Genomic DNA, 21,682 nt, shown 5'->3' with positions numbered 1-21,682 from the left:
ACTTAGGAGGAGAATAAGGAAGAGGATGGGCAGAGAGGAAGGAAGACTCCCAGAGTGACGAGAGAAGAGGAGGCCCAGGAAGGGTGGTGCCCCTCCAGGGCCAACATCCAACACAGCGGGTTCAGGAAGGTTATGCAAGGAGAAAATGGTGAGTGCAGCCCCCAAGCCTCCTCTCCACTCTGCTCCCATCCCCCACCCACCTCCCCCACCCGGCCCCGACCCGTCCAGGCTGCCTACCTCAGTGGCAAAGAAGCCTTTGGGCCGGTGTTTGCCCAGCGACGCAAGGCCACCGGGTCCAGGACTCTCGCTTGCACTGATGGTTTGCTGAGCTGCCGCCAAAATTTCATCCAGTTTGTCTAAGGGGAGGTGGAAAGAGGCAGTAAAATGAAGCTTGCTTTGGCCTCGGGCAGAAACAGAGCTGCCAGGAGCCCATGCGGTATGTTCTATGAACCAGGAAAGAGCACCCCCGCCTCCACTCCCGTGGACCGATGGCCCTTATGGAGACAGAATCTCCAGCCCAGAAGGCAGAGCCCAGGGGTGGGAAGGGGTCAGGTCTTCAAATCGGCACAGGAGGGAAGGTGGAGGGGAGGCAGAAGGGTCGGGAGAGAGGCTGAGGACAGAGGTGGGAACTTGCACTTGATGGCTGGGGCAAGGCTGGGGTATGAGGTGGCGAAAGGGTGTGCAGGCAGGAAGAGGGCTGGAGGGGCTGCGTGCAGGGGCAGGGGGCGTGGGGCCAGGGGTCCTGGGGATCCCGGGGAGCAGGGCTGGGCCATCTTACTGAGTGCCATCTGATACACGGTCCGCTTTTTCTCCATGCTGGGCACCGGCGCCGGCTGCTGCTCGTACTCTGTGGGCAAAGGATGCGGATGAAGTCCAGGGACGCCCCCGGGGGCGGGGCGGAGCGGGCTCGGCCAGTAGGCGTGGCCAGCGGGCGTGCGCAAGCGCGAGTTGGGCAGTGAAGGGCCTGGGTCAGGGAGAGGGGCAAGTCCGCCGGCGGGATGGGGACGGGGGGCCCCCCCCGCCAGTCCTGTGCCCACTCACCACTCTTCTTCTTCCAGGGGGAGACTAGCCCGGGGGAGAGGCAGTAGAGGAGCCAAGAGTTAGGACTTCAGGGGGAGGCGAGGGGTCCCCTCTTTGGAACACCCTCCTCCCTCAGGGTAGGGGCGGTCAGCGGCCTGATCTGCCCCCTGTCAGGGGAAACGGGACCCCCCAGGTCCACTCGGCCCTGTCTGGGGGAGGGGCTGGCCTTCCTTTCTGTTAGTGGGGGTGGGGAAGCTGGTGGAGGAAGAGATAGAGAATTGGGGGTGGGGTGAGTTGGGGCAGATGGAGAAAACCGGAAAGGAAACAGGGACCCGTAAGAGGGACGTGCAGACCCAGAGAGAGACTCGACAGAGAAACAGATATAAGAGGACAAAGGAAAGTTGACTCTCAGACGCCCCTTCCCAGCGACACACACGCAGGCCAGAGACAGTCTGACCCATGGACTAGGGACAGGATGAGGACAGGACCCCTGGTCACTAACAACACTAACAAACTCAAGGTCTGGTTCAGCGCCCTTCTGCCCCCCCACCCGCCCTCCCCAGCGACTGTGCCCCAGCAGCCCCACAGGCTCACCCATCTCCTCCAGCTCTGAGGTCATAGACTTTGAACGCAGAGAAATGGCTGGAGGCGGGAGCCGCTTCGCCTGCTGGGGTGCTGAAAAGATGATGGTGGGGGTCAGGCATCAGTATCCCGAGAGAAGGCCCATGAACCCCCTCACCAACACTGCAGTGCTCCCAGATACCAGAGAATGATTGCCACCAGCATGCTGAGCCCTCCCTACCTCAGTTTCTCCCCCAGAAGGGTCATGAACAAGCAGATATCCTTAGGGAAGGAAAGGCCAGTGGTGGGGACCATTAGACCATTAGGACCTCTGAGGATCTGAGCCTAGTGGCAGTGGGGTGCCCAGGTCTGGCCACACAAATGAGTGGAGAAGCACCTTTCTTATGGACAGCCTCATCCATGTCCGGGTGCCTGGTGACCATCACCACCTTGACCATCAGCGTGTTGCCCCCTTGTCGGATCATGTTCACCACCTGCCGGTGGCCAACCTTCACCACATTCTGCCCGTTCACCTGTGGCACAGATACCCCCACACCACACAGAGTAGGTGAGGGGAGGGATGCTTTCAGCTTCAGAGTTGCCAACAGAGTGGCCTCCAGCCTTGCCCTGTGTGTATCACTCTTGGCCTCCCCATCACCCCTTCTCTTTGCAAGGCCCTACTTCTCCTTTGGTAACTTTCCTGGCCCCAGGGCCAGGGAAGGGGCTGGGCTCACCCTATTCTCCCCTCTCCCCCCCCACCCTCCTCCATGCCCCTGCATTGTGTGTGTGGTGTGTGTGTGGTGTGTGTGTGTGTGTGTGTGTGTGTGTGTGTGCTGGGGAGCAGCTCTGTTTTCTTCTGATGGTTCAGAGAAGCCTTTTGGAAGGAATCACTGAAGAAAGCAGAGGCTGACTAGGGGGTGGGCTGGGAGGCTGGGAGGCCTAGTGCTGAAAGAGTGTCTGGATTTGGGCAGATTTGTTGTGGATCAGGAGGAGCCTAGGGATTTCTGTCACCAGGGTCCCAGGAAGAGAGCAGTAACTGTGGAAGGAATGCTGGAGGTCAGCCCTTGGGAAGGCCCCTGGGGCTGGGGGTCAGGACTCACCTCGATGAGGAAGTCTCCCATCCGCAGTCCAGCTCGCCATGCCACACCCCCCCTCGTCCACAGACTCCAGATACTGCAGCGCCGGGAAGGCCGGGGTGGGGGTGAACTCCTCGATGGGGGTCTGCGCTGCAGATGGGAGGAGCCGGCGGGGTCGGAGGGGAGGGGGTGGAGAGGCCGAGCAGGGGATGGGGCTCAGACCCAAGTCACAGAGGCCTCACCGGTAGCTGAGGGACCAGCACCCTGGGGGTGGGGTGGTGGGTGGGCTGGGGTCCCTTCCCCTGTCCATCCCCCTGGGTCAGAGAGCCCTTCTCCCATCTCCTCCCCGGCCGGCACTCACCCTTGGCCCCCCGGAGCACGAACCCAAACCCCTCACTGTCCTTCTTCTGCAGCAAGACTGTCTTCTCCTTAATGATGTAATCGCTGGCAAGGGGGTGGGGTGGGGGTAGGGGGGGTGGAGAAGGGATTATGAGACATGGGAGTCTGAGCTCCACCAGCAACCCGGTGACCTGAGCCCCTGCTCCAGAGCCATTCATCCCACCTCCTAGGATCTTCCTCACCCATTCCATGTGTGTTTGCTCACAGCAGCCCTTACAGGCCTCCCCCTCAGAGCCCAGAGTGCTTGCTCTCCCACTCAATCTTCCCTCATTCATTCATCTGTGCATCCATCCACCCATCCATTCAGCAAGCAGTTTCCAAGCCCACTGTGTGCGGGCGCAGCGCAAGGGATGGGAGGTAAGTTGCCAGATTACCGGACAGCCTGGCTGGAGCCCCCGCTAGCCACTTCCTTATCTGTGACCTTGAACCCGAGGCTTTAACTTCTTGGGCCTCAATTTCATCTATAATGTGAGACAATAACAAGCCCCACCAGACGGGGTCGCTGTGGGAGTTCAGTATGCACGGTATTCAGCGCCCCGCGCCGCACAAGCGTGTACTCAGTAGGATTCCTTTAATGTCTTGGGTCAAGTTACCAAGTCAACAGGACATGGGTACTTCGATGATAGCCCTCCCAACTCCTTGACCACGTATCTACTACAGTAACGGCCCCCCAGGTACCCAAGCCGATTGTAGCCTCACTTACTCAGCACTGTGCAAGATGGTGGTCACTCAATTCATGTGACTATTTATATGCAAATTAATTAAAATTAAATTGAGAAGTTCAGTTTCTCAGTCTCACTCGCCACGTTTCAAAGTGCCCCGTAGCCATGTGTGACTAGTGGTTATCAGGGCGGACAGTGCAGTTACAGAACATTTCCATCGCTGCAGAAAGTTCTAGTGAGTTCCAAAGACTTTTCTATTCCCTGGTATACCTCCAGTGAATCTCCTGCCTGCAGTGGATAGGTTCTAGTAAAAATGCAAACTACCCACGAATATGCAGACAGTTGCCACCATCAGGCCACCAAAGCCTGTCGCACATTTAGGTGATGTTCACATACCCAGGAAAGTTCAATTAAACTCAATTTTTTTCCATGAATCTCAACACCTGCCCGGGGTTGCTCAGGTAACAGCTTCAAATCCTTGACATCACCACAGTGTACCTCAAGATTATATATCCATTCCAGGAAGCCCAGTATACGACAGGAATACCCATCCACCTTGACTCCAACCCCACTACCCTCAAAAGCCCCAAGAATACCCTCCATCCACTAGAATGCACACCCTACTGCACCCCGAGCTTCCTGTGGTCACGTCTGAGACCCGTCCAGTGCACATGCAGACCCGTTAGCAGATCCCAATAATATCCACCAGCCCCAACACACTCCAATAATAGTCAAGCGTGCTCCCCACCCACTTCAGTTACGTACCCCCACAGATTCGGCAAAACAGCCCTTCACGATTACTCCAGTAGATTTCAGTAACGCCCCCACACATCCCAGTATGCTCCAATAATAACTCCCCCTCACTTGGATCTCAGTGTATCCCCATAACACGCCCCCTGAACACATCCCAGCACACGCCAATAATACCCACTGTGCTCCTACTGTATTTCGGTACCATTCCCCTGACACGCAAGCACCCCTGTGTACTCCCGTGACCCCCCACGACTTCCACTATCACTGTCACATCCATATGTTTGCACCACAGCGACAGCGTTCTGCACATGCGCGTGTATGGCAGCCCTGCCCCCGTCCCTCCCCCCCTTATTGTAACTGAGTGTGCTCAACAGCACAGTGTATACGCGGGCAGACCTAGCAACCGCTCTCTCTCCAGGTTCACCATGGTCCAGTCAACATGCCACACTACACCCACCATGTCTTCTGGATCTTATATTCAAGCCAGAGAGAGGCCACCTTTGCAGCTGGGTGGGAGGGGTATAGGAAGACAGGAGGAAAGGAGTTCCAAAGGGGTGAAGGAAGGGAGGGGAAAAAAGGAGGAAGAGGGCAAGGACAAGGTCAACAGAAATTGGTTCAGAGCTGCCTGCTCCTGACCATGCACTCTGCGACATCCACCTTTGTCCCAGCCTGACCACTTCCGCTGAACTTTTATGCCCTTGCACTGGCTTCGGCATCACATATACTGAACCCTTATGCCCTTGCTACCCTCATACCCCCTCCAGACCTCTAGGTTCCCAGCAGGCAGAATGGCCTTGGGACTTTGTTCATCCCTCATTTGCAACTGTTTCTTTTTCTTCTGTTCATGCCACAAACCCCTCTGTTTCCCACACCTTTCCCCTACCTCTGGAATCTCTCTTTTACCCCACATTATCTTCACACTCCAGACACAAGCCTTCCCCAAATAGACCATCCCCCGATATAATTCAATAGAACTCCCATGTCCATTGCACGCCAGGAAGAAGCCCTTGCTTTGTGCAAGGCGGTATTTGAAACCCTCCACTTGGAAGTAACTCGGTTGTCTCTCCTAGCCAGCCTCTGACATAGCTGTAAGTACTATTTCCACTTTATAGGTGAGGACACAGAAACACAGAAAGGTTAGGCAACTTGCCTAAGGTCACACAGCACGTAATCTTGGAAACACAGAAGAAATACTTGGGTCGCTGCAGTTATAACACTGTTTTCTCCACTGCACCCAAATACTTCAAGCACATATATATCTGCCGCGAACTGGCCAGAAGCACCCACCCCTTGGTGCCTGAAATTATCCCAGGTTACGCCCTCAGCACAATGAGTGACATTGCTGAATGCCAGATGCCGCTCCATGCATTTAACATTTATTTATTCACACATTCTCACAACACCCCTGCGAGGGGTAACCGAGGCACGGAGAAGTAACATCCTCGAGATCACAGCAGCTAAAAAAGGGTCAAAGCCAAAGACTGAATTCCTCACAGGCAACCCGTACGCTCCAATAACGTCCAAACACCCTCAGATCATCACAACACTACCTCTATTCCTCCCTCTCTAGCATCCCCATCCCATACAGGCTCCTTTCTCTCCGCACTCCTATGACTTTCTTGCCCAATCCCTGGCCATGGGATGCTTCCCTTATCCCCCTCAACCCACCACATTCTCCTCCAGCTTCCCACCTGCCCTGTTGCCCCAACAGTTTCCCTAAACTCTGTGCTCCCTATCCTCTGCTCTTGTGTGTGCCCCTTTACCTCTCTGCACCTTGCTCCCTACTCCTCCATGCCATTTGAAAGCTCCATGTTGGCCCAACCCACCCTCATTAGCTTTCACTTCCCCTAGCCCTCCTCACACCCCCACTGGGCCATCCCTCTACCTCCTATTTCACCTCTGCATACGGCCCATCCCCTTCCCCAAAGTGTCCTCCACGGACCTCTGTGACCTCACACCCCTCTCATGCACCCCTCACCCTTCCCTTCGCCTCACCCCTCCTACATCCTCTCCCGCCTCTGCATGCAACCCCACCGTGTCCCCTACAGCACCCTAGGTTCCTTTCATACTCCCCAGTCCCCCGCATTCTCCTCCGTGGAAGCCGCTTTCTACTTCTGCATCCTCAACTCACTTCCTCACACACCCTTCCGCCTCCTGGTACTTGCAGCTGCATTTCATTTACATTCCCTGCATCCTCTCTGTGTTCTCCCTGTGCTGCCTGAATCCCCACCCCCAAATCCTCCTCACGGTTCCTGCATTCCCTCCTCACCCCATTTCTCCGAACACCCCACGCACCCTCTATGCTCTAGCACCCCCCCCCGTTTCCCCCACATCGGTGTCCTCCACTTTCCCCTGTTCCATTCTCATCGGCCTCCCTCCTCCTGAGACCCTCTAACCCCACCCCTGCCCCAGCATTCACTACCCACTCCATACCCCATTCAGGCTGGCATTGCTGACGACCTGCCCTGCAGGAGCACATACAATGCTCTCCCCCGGGCCATCCCTTGGCGACCCCAGAGCGGCCTCCGGAGCTCAGCGGCCAGCTCTTGTTCCCTGGATCCCACACGCGGAGACTGCAGCAGCGTCCACTCCCCCCCACCCCCACCCCAGAGGTGCCTCTCACACACCCAGGATCCCACAGCCCAGAGCTGGCTGCTGTACAAGGTACCCCCTCCAGTACTCAGCCCCTCCTCATGTACCCATCTCCATGGGTCTCTCCACGACCGGCACAGAGGCCCCCTCACTGGGAAGCCAGCCCCCTCCCATGCTGAGAAGAGGCACACACAGGCAGAAGCAGTTCCCCATGCAGAAGCACAGCCCGAGCTCAGCACACATGCCCCACACCAGCACGGACCCCCTGGAGGCAGGGAGAGGGGCACATGGGGACAGAGACACGCAGAGGGACTAGAAAAGGGGGGGTGTGGGGGGGGAGGGGACAGGCCTGGCATGAGAGGATAGGTAATGGGAAACACAGCCGCAGTCCCTGGGACAGACCCACTCTATCACACACACACACACACACAATCCTCAGACAGCCTCTCTGTGGCTCCAAGTCACACACAGAGAGAGACACACCGCCAAACAGGGACACACAGATGGACACAGCTGGGGGAGGGGGGCTGGGAGCCCACCATCTCTCCATCTCTGTCTGTCTCTCTCTCTCTCTCTCTCTCACACACACACACACACACACGCGTGCGCGCACGGCTGCAGGCAGTCACACACACGCACATCGACACAGCCACACTGACACATGCACAGTCGCACAGTGACACGCAGCGGAAAAAGAGGAGGGGAGGGGAGGCCGGGGGTGGGATGTGTGTGTGATGGGGGGATGACTGTGAATGGGAGAGAGGGGTATGAATGAGGGGACTTGCCAACTCTGTAAAGGGGTGTGGGGAGATGGGGATCAGTGGAACAGGGTGCCTGAGGAAAAGCCACGGTGGCTCCCCACGGGGAGGGCTCCACAGAGTGGGGGCGGCGAGGGTGGCAGAAAGGGGTAGTGGGTTCCAAACCCCGGAGTGGGATCCGTTTGGAGGGTCTGACTGGGGGCAAGGTTTCAGAGGAAGACATGAGGGGGTTCTGAAAGGGCCTAGGAAGGGGGCTGAGGAGTGTATGTTCTGAGGGGGGCTCGGGGAGAGAGGCCCACGGACGGGGATGAGAGAAGGGTTGAGAAGAGGGGTCCTAAAGGGTTTATCACAGAGGGAAGGTGAGGGGAGAGCGAGTGGGGGGGGGCGGCTTGAGGGGGGAGGAGTCCCAAGGCTGGGGGATTAGCGGCGAGGGGAGGGTCGTCACAGCCGGCCGGGGCCTCCCAGCCTGCCGCGGAGAAAAGGGGCGGCGCGCTCCGTTACCTGTAGATGTACCAGACGCTGCGCCGCCGGGGCCCCAGGGCCGGCCAGCTGGAGGAGAGCGCGGGGGGGCGGCTGCGGCAGGGAGCCCCCACCGGGGCCGCCTCCGAGACCCCCGCCACCGCCGACCGCAGACAAAGCCATCGCCGCCGCGGCCCCGGCCCCGGCCCAGGTCCCGGTGCCGGCCGCCCCCGCCGCCGCCGCCGCCGCCGCGTCCCCGTCCCCGCTCGGCCGAACCCCCGTGTCCGGGCCCCCAGGCCCCGCCTCATGCTGACCCGCGCCGGGAGGGGGGAGGGGGAGGGGGCGCGCACCCTCCCGCGGGAGGGAGGGCAGGGCCGGGGGCTCACATGCCGGGGGGCGCGGGGGCGCGGGGCGCGGGGTCGGGCCGCGGCGGGAGCGCGAGGACCGCGGACGGCGCCGGCTTCAGCACCGCGGACAGCTCCGGAGGCGGGCGGCGGGCGCGAGGCTTTAACCCCTTGGCGTCCTGCGCCGTGTGGCGGAGGGGGCCGGGCAGTGGGGGAGGGGGCCGGGCAGTGGGGGAGGGGGCCGGGAGGGGAACGCGGGGGCCCCCTTGGCGGGAGAAGGGGGAGGGGCGAGGCGCGGGGGGGGGAGGAGAAGGGGGAGGCACTTCCGGTCTGGGCCCCCCCCTTAACCCCCTCCCCCCTCCTGAGCCCTCCCGCGCAGGTGCAGAGCGAGGGAGAGCGGAGACAGAGACGCACAACACCATACAAGATGCCTCGCGACCGCGTGCGGGGACGCGCGAACCGAGCCCCACTTCCCAGGCAGGGATACCACGGTGAGAGAGGCCCCAGGAGGGGACGCACAGCCCCCATCGCAGATCGACACATAATGCACCCCGACACAGTCTGGAAGGGCCAGGAAGGGAAGGCTAGAAACATTGAGACTGGACTCCAGAGCAGTGAGAGACACCCCTCCCCCCAGGCCCAAAGAAGCCGAGAGGAGGGACAGACACACACCGCAGCTCACTCCGGAGAGGAGAGAGCATAGAGCCCCCAGGGGAAGGAGAGAGGGTGGCAACAGGCCAGGACCTCACAGCTCCAGCAGGGATGCAGGGCACACAACACAGACCAGGCCCCTTCAGATGGGGTCAGGGAGAGCAGCGGGGGGAGGCCGGAGGGGAAGAGGCTCAGACGCACCACACAGAGCAGCACATGCTAGCGGGCACAAGGAGGGAAGGAGAAGGGGAGGGAATGAAGTTGATGGAGCTAGGGGAGGAGAAGGAAGAAGCTGAGGGCAAGAGGGACCACCCCAATCCGGCTGGTGAGGCAAGTAATTCCCAGACCAAGGCCAAGGAGAGACCCAGAGAGACACTGTCAGAGACAAGAAGCAGAGGCTGATGGGAGATTTGGGGTGGGAGGGACCTTGATACTCACCCGGTGCCCAGAGCCCAGAGCCAGAGACGTGCCAGGTGAACGCGCACAATGGTCAAGCGCCTCCGACACTCCGGGGCAGGGTGGCACCCCAGCCCCACCCTCTCTCCCCATCTTGTTATTTCTCTCTCCCCAACCCCTCACCCATCCCCACTGGCCAGAACACAGACACGTAGGTTTGGACACATTTAATGGAAGGATGCTACAAACAAGGAGACCCTTCCCTGGATGGGGGGAACAGTGGGGGAGGGTGTCATCTTTCAGATACCAGTTATGACCATCCCTCCCCCACAGTCTTGCCCTTCTGGAAGTCCATGCCCTGGAATCCTCCCCTCTTCTGCCCTCCCCTCCCCCAGTGCCCCAGGTCCTGAGTTCCAGATCAATCGGACAGATGCAAATGCATGCACACGATTTTCTGGGCTGACACGCACGGACAGTGGCATGCACAGAAAGAGACAGACGTGTGCAGAAACCCACCTGTCCGTACAAGGTAAGCAGACACACTGACATCCCTGGAAACACTTGCCCTCATTCTCAGATACACAGATTCAGGGAAACAAAATGTGCAGTGCCAACTGCACGATTAGCCTCAATCGCGCGCCCATAAATGACAGCCAAAAATGCACCCATCTACACAGAGTAGGACAGACGCTCTCGCTGTCATGGGCATCTCCAGGCACAGGGCTACAGGTCTAGGGGCCTCTAGTCACCCATGCATACAGACACGTGTCATGCTCCCCTACAGAGACATGGGGGCAAGGACATACTCAGAGAATCCATACAAGGACGCTTGCCAGTGTAAGATGTTCACGCACAGGGAAACCAGCTCTGGTCGTGCACACACAAGTCCACATATCCCCAGGCACCCCTTTCTTCCCATTCCTGACCCCGTGCCCTCCCTTCCCCTCCCTTCTCACCTCCCTGGGCCAATCCCATCCATCAAGCTTCTGAAGCAAGTCAGCCAGCAGCCAGGGAGGGGAAAGGTGTCAGTGTGCCCATCTCTCCACCCCCACCCCTCCTGGCCCAGCTCTGCCTGCCCCTCTCCCCAAACCCGTGCGAGGCATGGGATGCATACACTTCTGCTGCACATGACCGCACAGAGATGGGGCACACGAAGGAGAAAGGCCTCCAGCCAGCCACACACACGAGCTCCCCAGCCCCAGACAGCTCCATACTTATCTGTCCACCCCATTGGTCTTAGGCTACCCCAAAACTGGGCAGTCTCAGTGGTTGCCAAGGATGGTGTGGGACTGGGCTTGTGGTCTGAAGCTAACTCTGCCTTCCCCCACCTCTGGATCAAACTTTAGAGGGAGCAGAAAGGAGGCTTGGAGGTGGTGGACATATTTAAAGGTGGAGTACGAAGGGAGGTTGGGGTGAGGGGCACCCAAGGGTGTATGGACATTTACCTTGGGGCATCAAAGCTGTCGTAGGAGCCCACGGTATAATGCCGGAAGAGTCTCTTTGCCTTGTCACTGCGGCTTTCTGCAGGAGGACAAAGGACGACCTTAGACCCTCACTCTGGAAACCGTGGGCCCACTCCCAGGGGTCCTGGCCCATGTCGTCCCCTCTACCCCCCCCAGCACCCCACCCCGTCAGGAGAACCCCAGGATCATCAGGGACAACTGGGGAGTCCTCGTTACCTTGTTTTCCCTCCTGGGAGCGGTTCGCCACCTCTTCTAGGCAGTCCGAGGGAAACCAGCCAACACGACCTTTGACCTGGCCTTCCCAGAAGCCTCCTTCCCCGATGCTAAGCACTGGGTGGGGAGCAGGGACATAGAAACACTTCTGTGTTTCTGTGTCGCCTCCCCAACTCCAACATACTTGATGCACAGCCTTGCCACAATTGCCCAGCACCTAGCACAGGGCCTGGCCCAAGGGCATCCTTAATAAATGTCCAAGGAAGGGACGCCTGGGTGGCTCAGTTGGTTAAGCAGCTGCCTTCGGCTCAGGTCATGATCCCAGCGTCCTGGGATCGAGTCCCACATCGGGCTCCTTGCTCGTCAGGGAGCCTGCTTCTCCCTCTGCCTCTGCCTGCCATTCTGTCTGCCTGTGCTCGCTCTCTCTCCCTCTCTCTCTCTCTGACAAATAAATAAAATCTTAAAAATAAATAAATAAATAAATAAATGTCCAAGGAAGGGATGAGGGGTTGGCTGGAGAACCAAATCCTATCACTCCTGCCTTCTTGCTTTCCGAATCCAATGGGGACTTCCAGAGGCACTGGGAGAAAGGGCTGTGTCTGGTGACATGGTCCTCGCAGGTTAAGTCCACCCAGGACTGGCCCTCACCTCCCTTGGTAAGCAACCAGGCACAGCGCGACTCTTCTATAATTTCCCGATGCCCTCTTAGACTCCCTAAACCCTTCTGCAGTCCCGCCACGGCCCCCATTCCCTCCCACTCCCTCCTGGCCACTCAAATTTCTGTGTTTGCTCCCAGCCCCTGCCCTCTGCCTCTCTTTGTTTCCCCTGGCTCTAGACGGGAGAATAGATTAGAATCACCTCTTTCTTCCTCTCCACCCCCGTCCCTGGAGGCCATTTCCTGCTGGCCCCATCTCTTAGCCACACATAGCACACATTTGCTGACTGGCTGTGCTGTGTGTGTGCCGACCACTCAAGGACAAAGATGGACATCAGGAACTGCTAATGTCTATCCAGTTCTCACCGGTGACCAGAACCCTAAGAAGGGACACTTTCGTTAAACCCCTTTTACCCACAGGGAAACTGAGGCTCAGAGCGCCGAGGTCATTTGCTCAGAATATACGGCTTATCGTCCATAGAGTCTGGATTTGAACACCACTCTGCATCTCCAGGGTGAATGCTTGGAGTCACAGTGTTTTCCGACCTCTCTGTTCAAGCACTGTGTTGCTGCTGCTTCTAATACTGACGATCAAAGCAACAGTGACAAATGCACGGTCTTCCATTTCTTCATTTCTCCTGGCTCTGTCTGCACCCAGCCCTTTGCATACTTCCCTCACACCTACAGGGGTAGGCGACAACTGATTTCCCATTTTATAGATGAAGAAGCTGCAGCTAAACAGAAAAGTCCCTGGTCCCAGAGACAGCTCAAGCCACACTGGGATTTGAATTGGGGCCCCCTGGTGGCTTTCTCTGCTTCAACTGCCACCCTTGGGAGGATCTGGGGAGACCAGATCGAGGAGATGCTCAAGGTCAGGGAAAGGAGCAAGTGAGGGAGTAAAAAGGGCTCTGGGCTCTTGGCTAGCCCTCCAGTGACCGGCTGGGTGGTCATGGAATCATTTGTCCGTTCACCGAATGAGTATTTATTTAGTGTCGGTCATGAGTCAATTACCAGGCTAGACACTGGGTAGAGCGCTCTTGGACACAACCAATGTGGTTCTTGCCCTCACGGAGCTTCCACGCAGGCAGCCGTGGGAGGCGTAACTCTGTAGGTGACCGCACGATTGAAAGTTAAGGTTAGCACTCCAAGGGAGAAGGACCAGGTGTCCAAAGAAAGGCCAGATGGGGGTCTATAAATCGGATGGCAAAGAGGTGCCAGGACGGTGTCCCAGACGACATGACATATAGACTGAGACTGGAAGGATCCTAGGAGCTGAAGAGGCAGAGAGGGAGGAAAGGTTCTCCTGGGAGAAGGAACAGCATGTGCAAAGCACCTGATGTGGAAAAGGCTTGGGGCATGTGAGGAATGGGGAGAAAGAGGTTCCTGGCGCCTTGTGAGGGAAGGAGAGAGTGCCATGGGATGAGGTTGGTGGGTGGGCAGAGGAGGGGCTGGCAGCCAGGCACAGGCACTGGGGTTTGGCCTGAGAGCAGAGGGAGCCGGCAGCCTCATTGGGATGGGGTAAACCTCAAGGGCATGGTGGACGGAGGCACGCTTTGAAGCAATGACATGTCCTACTGTAAGGGAAGGACATCCAAACCGGGCAGTGTACTGGGCTTGAATTTCAGAAAGACACTTGGAAGATACTGCACACGGGAGGTCCCACCCTCGGACCTTAGATTCCCCTTCTTTCAAATTCAGTCTCAAAGCACAGACCACACCCTCCAAGTGGCATGCATCCGTGCACACGCAGGCACACACACTTCCCAGGCACCCTGCCTCTAGCGGCACTGCCCCTGGCCCCCAGTTTGCTCCTCTGTCTGGCCATCCATTCATTCATTCATTCAGCAGATGTGCACTGAGGCTTCCTGGGTCCTGGGTCCTGACACGGGCCCCTGGCCACCCAGAGATCAATGACATGTGACCTTGCCTTCAGGAACTCAGGCTACAGGAAGAAAGAACACGAACAGATCCGATGCATGACCCAGCTGATGCTCTGACCCCTGCACACCCTTCCATGACCCACACAACCTCTGTCTCCTGTGGGAGGAACCCCCAGCTTTCCCAGACAGGCAGGGTCTCTCTCTCTCTCCTCTCTGAGCTCCTGTCGTGGGGGCTCACTGAGGACCATGATCATTGGCGTTTGCTGTGTGCTCAGCATTGTCCTGGGTGCCTTAAGGGAACTTTTTAAATCCTCATCAGGGTCCCGTCGTACAAATGAAGAAACTGAGGCCCAGAGAAAAGTCTCTTGTCTGAGGGTGCCCAGCCAGGAAGCGGTAGAGCCGGGATTTGAACCCAGGAAGCTTGGCCCTCCAGCGCTACACTACTCAGCTCCTCTGCAGCCGAGAGTCGGCAAAGACTCCCCCGTCTCGCATTCACTGCCACGTCTGCTTGCTTCCCGTTTCCAAGCCTCATTCTATCCAAGAACACACGTCACCAGCCCTGCGAAGTCTGCACGTGAGGGCTACTGGCACCGTTTTCCAGAAGCACACAGAAGAACCAAAGAGAGGCAAAGTCCAGGAACAGCAGCCACTGGCCGCTCAGGGAGCCCTGGGCTTGGCCCTGGCTTCCAGCACCTGTCTCAGAGCCCCAAGAAGCAGGCCCCATGCTGTCCCCAGAGGAGAACCCCTGGCGAGGCGGGAGGTGAAGTCAAGGTGGCTTGGCCTCATGCGCCACACCAGGTGGCAGGAAAGACTGTGGGTTCAGACTGGGGACTGGGGCAGGCCACTGACCTGGGAGACCATTCCTTCAACTGTCAGAGGGGGTCCTGACACCCTCCTGAAAGGCCAACCCTGCGGGGGGACCACTCCCACAGGGCCTGGCATGGTGTCAGGGTCCCCAAATGCTCATTTTCCCTCTTTTGCCTTAACACGTCCTGCCGACGGGCGGCATTCCGGCAGCTACGATTCACGCTCAGGGCAGGGGATGTCCAGGGGGCTCTCTGGGGTATACCCTGGACAGTCTAGGCCCTGGAGAACTGTTTGTCCTTGACTGCCTCCTAGAGTGGTTAGCTCCCCTGCCCGACCCTCACCCTCAGCCTGGCCCGGCCCTGCCCTGCCCGGTTACCTTTGATCTTCTCCCCCTTGCTCAGGGAGATCTCCCCCTCCGCTTGGGCCTGGTAGGACTTCACGGCCATGAAGGAGCGTCCAGGTACGGCTGAGTAGAGCTTCCTACGCCTCCCGCGGCTGCCCAGGGAGCCCCCAGGGCCCCCCCGAGCCCCCCGTGCCCCCTGCCGGCCCTTCCCTGGGCGTCCCGCTGGAGCTGCATACACAGAGGGTGTGAGAGGCAGGGGAGAGTGGAGGGAGGGGGCACCTCTGGGAGAACAGGGGTCCGTGGGGTGGTGGGAGATGGAGCATCAAAGCGGGGAGGGGGTCTAAGTGGGCTTCCCAGCTCTGGCATCCTTAGGGAAAGAGGGCATTTGGGGGCTCCCTCTGCCGGCCCACTGCTGCCCCCCCCCGCCCCCCCCCCCCCCCCGGCCCCCTCCTCTGCCTCCTGGCTTCCGGCTCTGCCCCTCCCACGGCCCTGCATGCTGTGCCTGATTCAGCTTCCTGAAGTGGAGCTCTGACTGTGTCATCTCTCAGCTCCCTCACGAGCCTTCAGCGACTCCCAGCTTCCTCCTGGTGCAGGTCCAACTCCTCTGCCTGCCATGCCCAGCCCGCCATGATTTTTCGCTCTTCCGTGTCCTTAGGACATACCGGCCAGCCACAGTCCCCCTTCTTCTCCTCTTGCCACCCTGGCTCTTTACCCCCGCAGAATGCCCCCTGCTTGTCCTCCCCTCTACCATGAGTGGCTCCTCTGCTCCGCCACCCCTCCTCTGGCCTCGTCTCTAAGCTCAGATACCCTTCCCCAAGTCCCTTGTCCATCCCACCCCATTTGGCTTTTTCTCACCTTGCCCTGTCTGTCTGTCTTTCCTCAGGGGCTGGAACCAACATTTCCACTGGGCTCCCCACCCCTGACCCCTGGCACCGAGCAGGTGCTCAGCTAAACTGGCACATTCCAGGACAGGTGCAAGACTGCGGCTTACAAGGCCCTCCCCTCCTCAGGGGGCAGGAGCAGGAGCAAGATCTGGAGGCCTGAGGGGGTGGACCACGGCCTGGGGTGGATGGGGCACCAGCCTAGGTGGGGGCAGTTGCGGCTCCGAGGATAGGATCTGGTTGGGACCAGGGCTGAGCTTTCCCCTACCTGGGCCGTCCACGGGGCTGCCTCTTGGCCTCTTCGGGGTGCCTCCCGCGGGATGGGGAGCGGGCCCGTGCGCCCCGGGGGCTGCTGGCACTTCGGAGGGTCCCACTGCTGAGCTTGGTGCTGGGGGCCGAGGGCTGCGACTGGCCCTGGGGCCCTGAAGTAGGGCCAGGGGCCCCAGAGGATGAGGTCCCCGGGGCGGCGAACACCATCCAGTCGGGCAGGGCCATGCTGGTATCACTGTTGGCCCGAAGCAGCGCTGGGGGCACCGTCAGCCCTGCGCCTGGGGGTCCCCGTCGCCGGGCTGCATACTTGGGGGACTCCTGGAAGGGCACTGAGAGGGCATAGCAGCAGGGGGCAGAAGGAGCAAGGGAGACAGGCAGGCGGAGGGGGTGTGCAGACAAGGGAGGAGAGGCATGAGGGGAGAAAGACAGCCGTGAGAGAGTGGGGGGTGGGAATTGCACCCCTTATTACCCTAATTACCCCTCATTACTATTCAGATAGTAGTCTCACTCACAGCCCACTGACCCCCCAGTCCCCCCATACACCCCCAGGTCCCCATAGGATCTCCCCTCAGCCCCACCCACCCCTGCTCGCTCACCCACATCCTGTTCTCGATGGTTTCGGATCAACTCCCCCAGTTCAAAATTCCCAGCGATCACTGCCACCTGGAGGGAGGGGGCACAGGGAGGTGGGGTGGCCCAGGCAGCAGAGGGGGAGGGTGGGAAACACGGTGAGGACCCCTGCCCCCCAAACCTTCACCCCAGCAACTGCACCCCCTTCTCTCCCAAACCACCAGCCTCTCCGCCAGCAGCCCTACCTGTCCCGCCTTCCTCACCCCCTGCCTTCTTTGTACACCGCCCCCTACCCCCGCCAGGCCAGCCCTCACAGCCCCACACCTGGAAGGGGGTCTGTCCGTTGTTATTCTTCACATCCTTGTTGGCTCCTCGATAGAGGAGAATCCGAGCACAGGTCTCCTGCGGACGAAAGCGATGGTTGGTACCAGAGAGTGAAACAAAAGGAAACCATGAAGGTCATGAGCAGACAGAGGCACTGGGCTGAGAACTTCAGGAACAACCTGATCTAAACCTGCCTGGCCCAGGACAGCGGCCACTTGCCACACGTGGCTCAAGAGCCCTTTAAACGTGTCCGGTCCGAACTGAGCTGAGCTATACGTGTAAACTACACACCAGATTTCAAGAACTTAGCGTGAAAAAAAATTACACATCTCTAATAATTGTTGTATGGCTTGCATGTTGACAGGATAATGTTTTTGGAAACCATGGGTTACTGAAATATGCTACAAAGATTAATGTCACCTGTCAACTTTTTTTTTTTAATGCAGCTCCTGGGACACTTAAAATTACACGCGTGACTCGTGTGACTGTCTATTGGACGGCGCTCATCAGAATCAGAGATTCTCGACCTCAGCACTACTGACATTAGGGGCCTGATCCACCTTTGTCGTGGCAGCTGTCCTGTGCATGGCAGGACGCTTAGCGGCATCCCTGGGCTCTACCACTAGATGTCACCAGCACTCCCTTCTCTAGCTGTGAAAACGGAGAATGTCTGCACACAGGGCTAAATGTCCCCTGGGGCCAGGAGTGCTGAAGTCCAGAGCCACCAACCCAGGCTTCATGGAGGGCTTCCTATGTCGCAGGTCAGGGGCATAGCACTTTAGAGGCGAAGCTCACTGTATTGCCCAACAGTTCCACGAGATGGAAATTGCTATCCCTATTTGACAGAGGAGGAAGCTAAGGCATCACAAGGAGCCCCCGGTCATGCAGTGGGTGACTATCAGCGGTTGGATTTGAACGAAGATCTCTCAGGCTCCAGAGTCTTTCCCCTTATCATGCATTCTGCTAGACCCAGAAGGAAGGGGGTGGGCAGAGGGGGCCAGGGTTGAACAGTAGGAGTTAGGAATGCCATCCATGTCCAGATCGGTGCCTTCCTAATGTCAACCACGTCACTCCCTCTCGCTATCTAGATAAATCCCAGTGGCCTCACCATGGCCCTAGAGACTCCAACTCCACCTGGTTTGCCTGCTCTCCTACCTCCAGCCTCATCAACTTCATATTCTGCCATCTTTGTTCACTCCCCATACTCCAGCCACACTGGCCTCCTTCTTCCTCTGACAGGCATGTTCCTGCCCCAGGGCCTTTGCACCTGCTGCTCCCTCTGCTTGGAATTAATTGTCTGCCCCTAGATTTCCACATGGCTCATTTTCTCACTTCATTCAGGTTTCTGCTCAAATGCCATCTCTTCGGAGAGGGTGTCTCTGGCTACCTTGTCAAAATAGCTCCCTATCTTGTTCCCTGTTTTATTTTTATTTATACGATGCCCACTACATGCCAGGCATTCTTCTAAGCCAGTATTAGCTCATTTTCTTCATGATGCTATTTCCCTCAAATGACATTTCTCTTTCACTTGTCTCATTAGCATCTCTCCCCCACTACATCGTGAGTTTTACATAGGGGCGCCCAGCACTTGGAATAGTGCCTAGACCACAGGAGCTGTCCAATACACTGTTACTGGAGTCTTCCACCATTTGTCTTGCCTGACCAAACCCAGCCTGGCCCCAGATCAACTCCCCTCTCCAGCTCCCCCTGATGCAATTCAACCAGCATTCACAAAGCACCCCTCGGTCTCACTCTCTTCGTGTAACAAGCACGCCAAGGATGCTTGTATGATCCCGTTCTACAGGACAGGCTCAGAGAGGGCAAATCTGTGCCCAAAGTCACATAGCCGGGGAGTGGAGGAGCTAGAACTCAAACGTGGCCTCTGAAGCCCAGGGCTCATCTATGTCTTATGGGCGTACAATGCCGGTTGCCTAAGTCGATCCCTGAACAGCGAAGTTAGCTCAGTTTTCTGGGTGTGTTTGGGAGGGTGTGAGAGTGTGTGTGTGCGTCCAAGTGTGTACATGCTGACCCCCGATTAGACTGTTAACTGCTGTTTGTGTGTTTTTGCGTGTCTGCCCGCCTCCACCATCGCCTTGCCCAGCCTAGGCCCAGAGCATCTCCTCCAGCCCAACCAGCAATGCACCCTATGCCTCGAGAACCTCAATTTACTGGTGTCCTAGCACTGATCTCACGGCACTGCAATCCCTTGTCTACATAGCTGCTTCTTCGCCAGGTGTGAACGCTCCCCCAGCTCCCCAGACAGGCACCATGCTGAGCCCGATTCATCGCCCATTGGTAGGTGCCCACGGAACATGCACGGGGATGGAGGAGGAGGACAAGGAGGAGGAAGGACATGGAGCCGAGTCATTCAGAATTCATTTGTTCAAGTCATTCATTCACTGAGTCATTCAGTCTATTGCAAAGAAAACACCTGTTGTATATTCTGAGGGGGGCTCTGTGTGGTCCTGGGGCAAATTCAAGGTTGCTGATTCATAATTTATCCGTCCGCTCACTTATTCAACATAGAGGCATAGTAGAGCCGAGTACTTCCTGCAGCCTCGGGGCTGAGTGAATGATCAAACAGCCCCCACCCTTGAGGAGCTCATGGCCTTACGTAAACATAAACCTGACCTTCACCAGCAGGGGAGAGACGGCCATGTCGGGAGGCCATTCGGGGAGAGTGAGGGAATCGGTCAGACCTAGCTCCGGCTCTGGGGAAGCTTAAGGTCTGGGAGGGCAAACGAGGTAGGGAGAAGCACAAAACGAACTCTCTCTGTCTCAACATCTACTAGCTAAGCGCCATGCGAAGACGTCCATCCACTTGAGCCTTTGCTCCATAGGTGTTACTGACCCGTTGCACCGAGAGAGGAGAAGCTCAAGGAGGCTCCTCTGACCAAGGGTAATTGCTCCCACACTCTAGTTCTTTATACTAAGTTTTCCCTGTTGAAATTAATGATACAGTTTCCGTGTCCTGATGAACAATGCTTCCTTCTGGGGATGAGCGCTCAACACACATGGTCTTTCCTCCCCTTCAATCAGCTGACGTCATCCCCACGGCAGGGAAAGGACAGAGCCTGAGAGAGGGCTTGTCTGGGTGGTGGGGGGGGCGGTCTGCCCACAGGCCATGCACTGAGGCCGTGGAGCGGGGGAATCAAGGGGCAAGAGAGACAGAAACACTGGGGAGGGGACATGACAGCACTGCGTTGGTTGGGTTTGACAAACACGGAGTTCTCCCTCAGCAGAGCAGACTGCTTTGCTACCACAAGGCAGCACGTGGCTACCTGCCACATTCCCAGCACTGCAAGTTCTGATGAGGCAGAAGGGGCTGGGGCTGTCTTGGAAGACTTCCTGGAGGAGGGGGAGAAGTGGTTGGCAGACCAGCACCAGCGTGCCAAGCCCCGCTCTGCGGAGTTCCTGAGGCACCCCTTCAAGGGCAGGAAGCCCTGGATAACAGGGAAGGAGACTGAGGGGCTGATTCACACAGATCTCCTAGGGCTGGGGTCAGCAGGCTGAAAGTTCCAACCGGCTGGTTCTGGTTCTGGTTGGTGAGGCCCCTGCTAGCTCTTTCTGGCTCACCTCCTCCCACGGCTCCTGAGGTGGGGGCCGTCCACCCAACCCTGAACTGCTACAACTTGCAATACACTCTTGCTCCCTTCCAGGATGTGGTTTGGCCTTTCCTCTGTCCCCTGCAGCGCCCTCCAAAAGGCACTGCACACAGCAGGTCCTCTGCGAGCAGCAGAATGGAGACACACAGGAAAGGGGACCTGGGGAGCAACTCTCCGGTCTGGGGACAGTCCTGATGTGCTCTCTCCCCTCTGGTTTGCTACCCAGGCTGTGCCCACAGCCTGGGACACCCTTTCTCCCCTTCCGATTCAGTTGACTCCTGCTTGTCCTAGCACTGTCCTAGCATTTTCTGAGGGACCACTTCCACCCCAGCCCCAAGGCCAAGCCCAGGATTCCGGCTCCCATGGGGACCTAGATCCCCTGGGACCTCCCTCCCACTGCCCTATACCCTAATGGGAAGTCCTGCCCGGCCAGGGGTGCTATCTGTCTGGCTCGCTACCTAGTCCTCAGCACGGGGAAGGTGCTCAGTAAATATCTGTTGAATGAATGAAGGCACAGACGAACGAACGAATGAAACAGTGATGGAACCGGGGGCGCAGGGAGGCTGGGAGGCTGGGGGCAGGAGGAGGGCCCCAGGCAGGCACTGCCAGAGCAGACCTTATTGTAGAGGGCGCAGATGTGCAAGGCCGTGTTCCCCGAGGCGTTCTGGGCTCCAGGCTCAGCCCCGTAGAAGAGCAGGTGTTCCAGGTGCTGAGAATGACCCCGCTGGCAGGCCTGGGAGGACAGGAAACCCAGAAGGCCACATCAGAGTCTCCCAACCATGGCATCTATCTGTAGCCTGAGGCCAGCAAACCCTCCTTCTCCCTCTCTTTTCAGCCTCCATTCCTGCCCAGGGGCCCAGACTATCAGCTTCCCGGGTCATTCCGAGACCCAGGTCTGGCCCCGCAAGAGGCTCAAGAGACCATCGCCAGCCATCTCAGGGATCAAGATGTCCAGTGTCCCCCGTCCTTGCCTCCCCATCTTTTTCTCCTTGGAGACCAT

The 21,682-nt window shown here is 58.1% G+C and overlaps 1 protein-coding gene across 1 annotated transcript in view; it reads right to left on the bottom strand.

Moving 5' to 3' along the window:
* The window catches only part of LOC111160608 (SH3 and multiple ankyrin repeat domains 1), a 41,134-nt gene that overhangs the window by 14,439 nt on the left and 5,013 nt on the right, over nucleotides 1-21,682 (bottom strand). The window contains 16 exon segments of the mRNA XM_022523813.1: nucleotides 238-356; nucleotides 779-847; nucleotides 1,615-1,695; nucleotides 1,979-2,114; nucleotides 2,682-2,732; nucleotides 2,734-2,807; nucleotides 3,019-3,101; nucleotides 10,628-10,654; nucleotides 11,117-11,192; nucleotides 11,351-11,464; nucleotides 15,066-15,210; nucleotides 15,212-15,260; nucleotides 16,182-16,512; nucleotides 16,780-16,846; nucleotides 17,078-17,155; nucleotides 21,299-21,415. Of these exon segments, the coding sequence (XP_022379521.1) occupies nucleotides 238-356; nucleotides 779-847; nucleotides 1,615-1,695; nucleotides 1,979-2,114; nucleotides 2,682-2,732; nucleotides 2,734-2,807; nucleotides 3,019-3,101; nucleotides 10,628-10,654; nucleotides 11,117-11,192; nucleotides 11,351-11,464; nucleotides 15,066-15,210; nucleotides 15,212-15,260; nucleotides 16,182-16,512; nucleotides 16,780-16,846; nucleotides 17,078-17,155; nucleotides 21,299-21,415 (1,617 nt within the window).

This window comes from Enhydra lutris, unplaced genomic scaffold, assembly GCF_002288905.1.
Source record: "Enhydra lutris kenyoni isolate GAN:26980312 unplaced genomic scaffold, ASM228890v2 scaffoldscaffold77, whole genome shotgun sequence".
NCBI classification, from domain to species: Eukaryota; Metazoa; Chordata; class Mammalia; order Carnivora; family Mustelidae; genus Enhydra; species Enhydra lutris.
The sequence above is the reverse complement of the archived record's forward strand: the minus strand, read 5'-3'. Positions and strand labels throughout refer to the sequence as shown.